Raw genomic sequence first — 9,428 nt, forward strand, 5'->3', positions numbered from 1 at the left:
AAAAACCAGTATTGGTCAGGATATGGAGAAACTGAAACCCTCAACTATTGCTAGTGATAATATAAAATGATCCAGGCCACTTGAGAACACAATTTGGCAGTTTCTTGAAAATTTTAACATAAATTTACTATATAATACAGCATTGCTGCTCCTAAGAATCTACGCAAGGGAAACAAAAACATATGTCAACACAAAGACATATGCAAATGTGCACAGCAGCATTATTCATAGTACCCAAAAAGTGGAAACAACTCAAATGTCTGTCAACTGGTATATGGGCATAATGTGGCATATCCACACAATGGAATACTATCAGCAACAAAAAGAAACGAAGTGCTGCTACATGCTACAACTTGACAAACCTCAGGAATATGCCCTGTAAAAGAAGCCACAAAAGACCATATATTATGTGATTCCAATTATATGAATTGTTCAGAAAAGGCAAATCTACAGAAACAAAGTAGATTAGTAGATTTTAAATAACTGTATCCAAATTCTAGAATTATAAAAAGTAATTTAGCCATTAAAAATTATGACAAGCTGGGGCAATGGTGCATGCCTACAGTTCCAGTTACTTGGGAGGCTGATGCAGGAGGACTGGCCAGGAGTTTTCAGACAGCCTGAGCAACATAACAAGATCCCACTTCATAAAAATTTTAAAATTATGATATATTGATGTGGCAAGAAGTTTCCCCAAAATTGAAAAAGCAGGATACTAAATAAGGTGAAATATTCTAATTTTTAAATACATATTTAAAATTAGCCAGGCGTGGTGGCAGGCACCTGTAATCCCAGCTACTTAAGAGGCTGAGGCAGGAGAACCACTTGAACTTGGGAGGCGGAGGTTGCAGTGAACCAAGATCACGCCACTGCACTCCAACTTGGGCGATAGAGCAAGACTCTGTCTCAAAAAAAAAAAAAAAAAAAAAAAAAATTAGGGGGTGAGTAGCTTCAAAAGCTAAGTGGAAAACATTTGTGTAGCAAATTTATGGGTAAATTACGTGTTAGTCTTGGTACTTGTCCCACCCACATGTCCTTGCTGAAAAGGCAGTCTAGATCAGTCCTTCTCAAACTAAATATGAGGAGGGACTATCTTCACCCCAACTTTGTAAAATATATTTAATGCATTATTTTTAAAGAAATTTTAAAAACAGAATACAACCCCAAATGTTTTATTCTTAGATTCAGCAAACAGAATATTACTCTGTTACATGACTATAAAAGTTTCTAAACATTTACTTTTAATTTCAGTACTTATTTCTTTGTAAAGCACACTTAGGAGAGAGTGGCACTACCCTACTTGATCCAGTTTTATATTATAGACTCCACCCACCAAAGGTGAATGAACTAAAGGTAGGCGCCACACCCAAAGGCAGAAATCAATGGTACAAAAAAGATGAGCAACAGCAATTAGGTGTTACTTCTCGGAGGGTAAACTGAGAGATACCAAGTAAGGAAGTGAAACAGCCACGGGAGCTAAGACTAAATGAATGCTTAAACAGTAGCCATGAATTAGAGCTGGGCCAATGAAGAAAGAGGAATTAAAGCCACAGAGGTTAAAGAAAACAAAACAGAATTGTAAATAAGAAAAAATACAATGGAAAGATTTAGAGTAGTGGAAAAGAACAAGCAAGTCTCTAGTAACAGGAGGAAGTTCAGACACACGGACTTTTGTGGTCCAAATTAATAAAGGAGCACAAAATCCCCATAAAGTCTCTAGATTCAGTTCCAATTCTTATGAGGCTTCATTCATGCTCCTTCAGTCCCACAGAATTTCTACTCCCCTTACCATCCCATGAGAATTCTAACAATTAGCTCTACCAACCACTGACTTCTCCCTGATCCTTGCAACTAAAAACGTTCTTCAACTAAAAGGAGAGACTAGAGGCTTACCTTTGGGTATCACCAGTGCCATTACTTAAAGTATTCAAATTCATGATGTTTTCCAACTCTTTCAAAATATCCTGCTGTTTCTTAATGACATATTTCTTTCTTGGTGATTAAAATTGTCCAAGTTGTCTGTGGCTTACAGGTTAGATGATCTAAGGTCTGTTAAAACAGTAAATGATACAATAGCAGTTTGAGTCCTGATAGTATTGGAGATTTTTCTTGTTTTTTGGCTTATTTGTATTTTTTAAATTATTGTATAACACACATGAATACTGGTATTCCAAAAAGCTATAATGTTTTACTATATTTCTTTCAAAAAGGATTGGAAGCCGGAATCATGGTATGCCCCTGTGGTCCTAGCTACTTGGGAGGCTGAGGCAAGAGGATTACCTGAGCCCAGGGTTCGAGGCCAGCCTGGGCAACATAGTGAAACCATCTCTAAAAAATATTTTTGTCTAATAACAATTTTAAAATAAAAAGGATTGAAAACAACAATGACAAAATGTTAAAAAGGTGTTCCTTATTATAAGAAAGAAGTAATGATGAAACTATTAGATTATTTTCTCAAATGAAAAACAAATTATCTAAATAGTAAAAACTTATTCTTGAAAACATAAAAAGAATATGCAGTGCCCTATCTCTAGGGCATAAAATTCAGTTTGAAAGAAAATGAAGTCCAGGGACATTTTTGGGTCCCCAAAGCCTTTTTCATAAATGAGACATCAAAGATGCCAAGGTACTCCCAACCAAAAGATCACATGATAACTTTCAAAGTCCTTCTCCCAAGCAATCAAAGAGGAAGAAGGGAAGTGAAGAGTATCTGTCACTTACTCTGGCCTACCTTTTGGAACCTTCTTCTACAGGAGATATTTGAAATTATACAGAGCCAAAGTAAGTTACTTTACCACAGTGTTAGGAGTCTCTGGGTAAACATTTTAAACAGAGAAAAAACAATAATTAAGCCCAAACACACACAAATACAAATATGCCAAAAGGGTCTCCTGGTGTCCCTAGTGGAAGTTCGGAATCCTAAGAAAGACCGTAAGCTTTGGACTCAGAAAGATCTTAATTAAGACTCTAATAAATATCTTACAAGTATGTGGCCTTTGGGCAAGTTACTTAAAACTCTTTGGGCCTGTTTCCTCAACCATATAAAGGGAATAACTGTATCAATCTCATATATTTAAAATCCAGTAATATATTCAGCACATATTCAGTGCCCAGCCACCACCCATTTATATTACTAAACACAGAACTCTCTGAAAAAATACAATGATCCCTGATAAAGGAAGGGAGAGAGTGATACTTGGGGTGATTCAGTCTAGGGGAAAGCTGTAATAAATAATTGATAAGTGAAATTGTAGGTGTATGGAGATATCTAGACCTCAAGGAGATCAACGGAAAAAAAGGAACTATAAAACAAATAAGCAGACCGAGATGGAGACTGTATCTCAGTGCTGAGAACTGACTAACAGCTCCTACATATAGATCCAAAAGATCTTTACAACAGTGATTCACGTGGCTGATTGAACAGTCTGACCTAGGACAGAGGCTGGAATTTTGGCCAAGATGATGTGGAAATGGGGAGATCCCATCTCTCTAGGGACCTGAAAGACTAGGTGGGAAATAGTGGTAGACAAATGAATTCACCATCATTCATCTACTGAGCACCTACTACAGCGTCAAGCACTGTACTTGGTATTTTATATATAGAATTGTGATCCTTACAACACTGCAATGTAAGGATTATCCCATTTTTCTACCAAGAAAACCAAGACTGAGATTAACAGTAATTTGAGCCAGGTGTGGTGGCTCACGCCTGTAATCCCAGCACTTTGGGAGGCTGAGGCGGGCAGATCACCTGAGGCTGGGAGTTCTAAACCAGCCTGACCAACATGGAGAAAACCCGTCTCTACTAAAAATACAAAATCAGCCGGGCATGGTGGCACATGCCTGTGATTCCAGCTACTCAGGAGGCTGAGGCGGGAGAATCACTTGAACCTGGGAGGCGGAGGTTGCAGTCCGCCAAGATCGCACCATTGCACTCCAGCCTGGGCAACAAGAGTGAAACTCCGTCTCAAAAACAAACAAACAAACAAAAAAGTAGTAACCTGAAAAAGTCGCAGACTTACAGAACCAAGATTCCAACTCATAACTCTCTGACACTGAAGTCTAAGTTCTTTCTACAAGGCCACTGATAACACATAAAGCTGAATTGTAAGTTACCTTACCTGAGGGTTATTATCCTCCCTTTTTAAGAAAACTCATCTGATTCAGAGAGGCTCAACTGTCTTGCCCAAAGCCATTCAGCTATTAAGTGGGGGGCACCAAGGAATCTCTATCAAGCTCTTCAAATACTGTCCCAAAATCTTGTCACCTTATCACCATGCTCCTAAAGGTCAGACCCCAGGGAAACTTCCTTCGGAATGAAAGTAAGAGTTAGAACCTAGAAGGAATGGACCCTTCTGTATTTAAGAGTAATGTCCAAAGCACAAAAGCACGTACATGAAATATTCCTGTTTTGTTGAAAAGTTTAAATACACACACACACAGGTGGCACAACAGGCATAAACAGACCTCTATTTATCTCTTAGGAAAATAATTTCAGATAGTTAGGGCCCTAATCATGTTTTTGTATATTGGGCAGAGAAGTGTGGGAAGAAGAAGTTATCAAACTTTTAATAAAGTTGTTTCAATAAAGTTAATCATCATACTTCAGTGCATTATTTTGGCATCTAACATCTTCATATCTGAATGGTCCTCTAGAGAGATAGCATCTTCCATAGCTCAGGAGCAAGTTTCATCTACTTCTAGCTCATTGATATATAACCAGTAGAATACAGCAAAGATGAAGGGATGCCATTCCTATGATTACATTATATAAGACTTTTATCTTAGCAGAGTGAATGACAATCTCCTGCTGGCCTTAAAGAAGCAAAGTGTCAGGCCGGGCACAGTGGCTCACGCCTGTAATCCCAGCACTTAGGGAGGCCGAGGTGGGTGGATCACGAGGTCAGGAGTTCAAGACCAGCCTGGCTCAGATGGTGAAACCCCGTCTCTACTAAAAATAAAGAAAATTAGCCAGGCGTGGTGGCGAGCACCTGTAATCCCAACTACTCGGGAGGCTGAGGTAGGAGAATCGCTTGAACCCAGGAGGCAGAGATTGCAATGAGCCGAGATTGCACCACTGCACTCCAGCCTGGGCTACAGAGTGAGACCCCATCTCAAAAAAAAAAAAAAAAAAAAAAAAAAGCAAAGTGTCATGCTGTGAACTGCCTATGGAAGAGGCCACATGGCAAACAATTGCAGGCAGCATCTTGAACCTAAGGTGAAAAAAAGTTGAGTAACAGACAGGTAAGACAGGAAAATGGGTTTCCACACCAGCTCTGCCTGTGTGTCTTTTATTAAGTCTTCTTTTTTTTTTTTAATTTACTTCATCTTCCTTGCTGACATCAGCTCCTGATAACATAGAGAAAGAGGATTTACCTCTCTCTGTGTTCTAGGAAGACTAAATCAATGAAGGACCAAAGTTGATATGGTCAGTGGCTCAATTTGAACTATGATAGGATTCCCATGCAATTGAGCACGGCAGAGAAGGTGCAGTAAAACCTCCTTCCTCTTCTTCCACCAGGTGAAAAGGCAAGGAATGATGAGGACAGTCAAGTAGGGAGTTACAGTACAGTAATGAAAATGTCAATGGAATATGAAGCTAAGTTAAAGAACTGCAGTGCCCTTAAAGAGTATTTATTTTTGGCTTTACTTGAAACTTCCACAAAGTTAAAATACACAATTTGGCCAAACTATGTGAGTAATTAAAAATTCCTTATGACATGCAATCAAAATCAGCCTTTCTCTTCTTCAATATTTAACTATAAATATTACTTTCCATTTGAAAATATTCAATTGATCATTATTTGTGAACAAACTGTATGACACAAAGTCATTCCCTGCTGTCATCATTCCAACTGTCACAAAAGTCCCTTCTCCAGGCATTATACTGAAAACTTTCTACATATTATTTCATTTCACTTTACACCGACCCCAAGGGGAAGATAATGCTAATATCCATACTTTATACATGAGGAAACCAGGGCTTACAGATATTCAATCACTTGCCCAAAGTCACATCTCTCACATCTCTAGTGAGAGGGTCAGGATTTACACCCAAGTTAACTGACTACAGAGCTCTGCTCTGTGCCTTGCTATTGGCCCTCAAGACACACTTCATCCCATCCAGGGAAGCATGTAAGACCTCACTTGTCAGGGAAGTATTTCTGCTCTTTGCTAGAGATTTCTTAAAAATATCATTTTTCCCCATATCCAAACTGACAAGCCATGGTCTTCTGAACAAAAGATTACTCAGACCTTCAGTCGAGTCTCAATCCAAATAGCACCTTCACAGGTCTGGACCAAAACCAGGCCATCCTGTAGCAGTGATAGATAAAGAAAGGCAAGGTTCAAATTAGCTTTTTATGTTAATGTATTAATAATCTTTTTTTGATAGTGGAATTGAACTAATCTCATCATTCCTACTAAAATAGATGATGGGATATTATGTATATCATTCATCAATGAGAAGCATTTTTTAAAATAGATTAAAGGGTAATTGAGGTCAAGGGATCAGTGATCCGGACATCCTGAGAGGAGGTGCCCGCCAGAAAGGCGAATCTACTTGAGATTTCGGAGCCACTACTGGTAAAAAATTTTTCTACCTCACATCTGAGTCCTTCAGTTGGTCATCCCAAATGTACTCAGCTTTTAGTGTGTCTGCTCAGATCAGAGGAAAAATGACGGATGGATGGATGAAAAGATGGAAACTCCTATTATTGAGCCACTTACTATATGCCAGATACTGAGATCAGCATTCCTTATTTCATTTAATCCCTTCACCTCTGTAAGATTATGCACATTTCACAGATAAGAAAACTGAGGCTTGGAGATGTTGAGTAATTCGTGTAAAAATATTCAGCAGGAGGCCGGGCGCGGTGGCTCACGCCTGTAATCCCAGCACTTCGGGAGGCCGAGACGGGCGGATCACGAGGTCAGGAGATCAAGACCCTCCTGGCTAACACGGTGAAACCCCGCCTCTACTAAAAATACAAAAAATTAGCCGGGCATGGTGGCGGGCGCCTGTAGTCCCAGTTACTCGGGAGGCTGAGGCAGGAGCATGGCGTGAACCTGGGAGGCAGAGCTCGCAGTGAGCCCCGATCCCGCCACTGCACTCCAGCCTGGAGGACAGAGCGAGACTCCATCTCAAAAAAAAAAAAAAAAACAGCCAGAGAATGAGAATTCAAATCCACATCTGGCTAAGTCCATCCTCTTTCACTATGCAATGCTGTCTTCATTAGTAACCACACCTGTGTTGGAAGTGTTTTTCAGTATAGTTACATAATGAACCTTTAAAGGGAAAGTTTGGTTCTTAACATCAAAACAAGACTAAGACCAAGGGACTGAGACAACCAAAACGTTTTAGAATCAAATGAGACTTTAGAGACTAAGTCCATCCTCCTTATCTGACAGATAAGGAACCTAACACCTAGGAAGGTTAGGTGATTTGCCTGCGGGGACGCAGCTCATAAATGGCTGAGCCAAGACTAATATAGAACGCTACAAACTAAGACTATGCCCTTCATCTTTCCTCTTAGCAGCTTGCACAGCCTTTGTTTCCTCTGCATTTTATGAAAAACCATGTTCATCTTCTGCTCTACCATTGTTTTGTTGAGAGTAGGCACTAGCTGTTAAACAAAACAAGTGACAAAAGCGTATGTTCTTTTCTCCAATATTATGAAAACCATAAAACATCGGTATGTCATGTATTCAAAAGAGCTGGACACCAACTCTTTCTAATAAAGACCTATTTATCTTATTTACATAAAATGTATACATGAAATACGTATTTTCCTAGGATCAATATCATAATGGAATAAAAAAATTCAAAAAGCTCCATTTCTGCAGAAAATTTACAGCTTCGGGAAAACGCACAGCCGACTCAGATTCTAAGTCTCTCAGACTCTGAAACTTGGAGGATAGGCAGAAGCTGCAGGTGACAGTCTAGCACAACTCATTCTCGTTTATCAAACATTTGTAGAGTGTCTAGTGTGTGGCCGGCATTTAAAAAGGGGAGAGGGGGCAGAAAGACGTGGTACCTATCCTCGAGGGGATTACTGATTCTACAGAAGGAAAGCGCTCCGCAGCAGTAAACCTAAGCAGCTCCAAGTCTCGGTCCTCTGCCTCCCCTCTGGTCCCTATCCGGCGCTCTGGTACAGCGGCAGCGATCTCCGGCTAGGATGCTCCACGCAGATCTTCCTCCAGGTGGGCGGGGAGACCCAGCCCAAGGAGCTGGAGGCGTGCCCCAAGGCGACGCCAAAAGTCCCAGGGCCGCCCCAAACTCACTCAGGGGCCCCTACAACCCTCTCAACACCTCCCTCCCAGGTCGTCCGCCTCGAAGCCCCCACACCGTGCGGTTACCTCAGGGGTCTCGCGTGATCCATGCTGCACACCCAAGACCCCAAGAGCCGCTCGAAGTCTCAGGGATAGAAGGAGGCTCAGGCAGCCCACGGGGATAAGAGCAAAAACTGTAGGAACACGACGGACTCTAGGACCCGGGAGGAGGGGTACAAAGAGCAAAGGGGTACAAGAGGGGACGAGCCCCCGGGAGGTGAAGTTTACAACTGCCACTTCCGGAGCTGAAAACACTCGGCTTCTCTCGCAGACCTTCCCAGACTTTCACAGGTCAACCCAACTCAACCCCGGCCCCACTTCTTCCTCCCGCCTCCCGCAGCCCTCAGCCTGCAGCTCCGGGATACGTACTCCGAGAACGCTGGCTCGGATTGGAAGAGCCCGCCCGCCAAGCAGCGCGCCTTCGCTGAGGGACGAACGGGCGCATGCGCCGTTGCTGGGGAGCGGCGGGCTCGAGACCGCACGCGCTCCCGCTCCAGGAGCTCCGCGCTCCCGCTCCAGGAACTCCGCGTACCCGCGCGAGGGTGCGCACTGCCCACGCGCTGCTGTGGCTGTTCAGCGTGAGGTGCACGCTTTCCTGTCTCAGTCGCCAGAGCCGAGTGGAAATGCAGATTTCCGGCTTCTAACCCCTTTTCCCTGCCTGCTGAATAAAAACCTAAGAGATCGGATCCCAGATCCTGCTTTTTGAAACTGGTTCTTCTGCCCATCTTTAGAGCCACAGCAACGGTGGGCTGGTCTCGAGGCCTGAGCAGAAATTCTCTGGGCTCGGGTTCTGCCCAGCTGCCTGGTTTACCTCTGTCTGGACAGCTGTCTGCCTGCACAGGGCTTCGTGTCCCCTCCTCCCGTCCCCATTGTATCCCAGCTTGGGGTGGTGTGCAGGGTCGGAAGAATGCATTGATGCTGTTGCAGCGCGTTTCATTATCAACATTACATAACCAGGCACATCGTGGAAAACGCCTCGGAGCCTTAGCATGTGTGTTCCCTATCTCTTTCCTCGCTTCTCTCGCTTTCTCTCTCTCACACACACACACACGTACGTACGCACGCACCGTCCTCTTGATAATTTATACTTGTGTTTC

The 9,428-nt window shown here is 42.4% G+C and overlaps 1 protein-coding gene across 6 annotated transcripts in view; it reads right to left on the bottom strand.

Moving 5' to 3' along the window:
- The window catches only part of CCDC171 (coiled-coil domain containing 171), a 380,335-nt gene extending 371,539 nt beyond the window's left edge, over window positions 1–8,796 (bottom strand). For 5 of the 6 annotated variants that reach the window (XR_007719876.1, XM_050761632.1, XM_050761631.1 and 2 more), the window contains exons 1-2: window positions 8,701–8,796; window positions 1,894–2,049 (exon numbers count right to left, since the gene is read on the bottom strand). Coding sequence is in view for 5 of the 6 variants with exons in the window: in XM_050761632.1 (XP_050617589.1) it covers window positions 1,894–1,937 (44 nt within the window). In the remaining variant the exon portion in view is untranslated. Of the gene's footprint in view, window positions 1–1,893; window positions 2,050–8,358; window positions 8,675–8,700 lie in introns of those variants that run through there. The other variant, XM_050761630.1, reaches the window with a different exon arrangement.
- Between the last annotated feature and the right edge of the window lie 632 nt (window positions 8,797–9,428).

The sequence above is a fragment of the Macaca thibetana genome, chromosome 15 (genome assembly GCF_024542745.1).
Source record: "Macaca thibetana thibetana isolate TM-01 chromosome 15, ASM2454274v1, whole genome shotgun sequence".
NCBI classification, from domain to species: Eukaryota; Metazoa; Chordata; class Mammalia; order Primates; family Cercopithecidae; genus Macaca; species Macaca thibetana.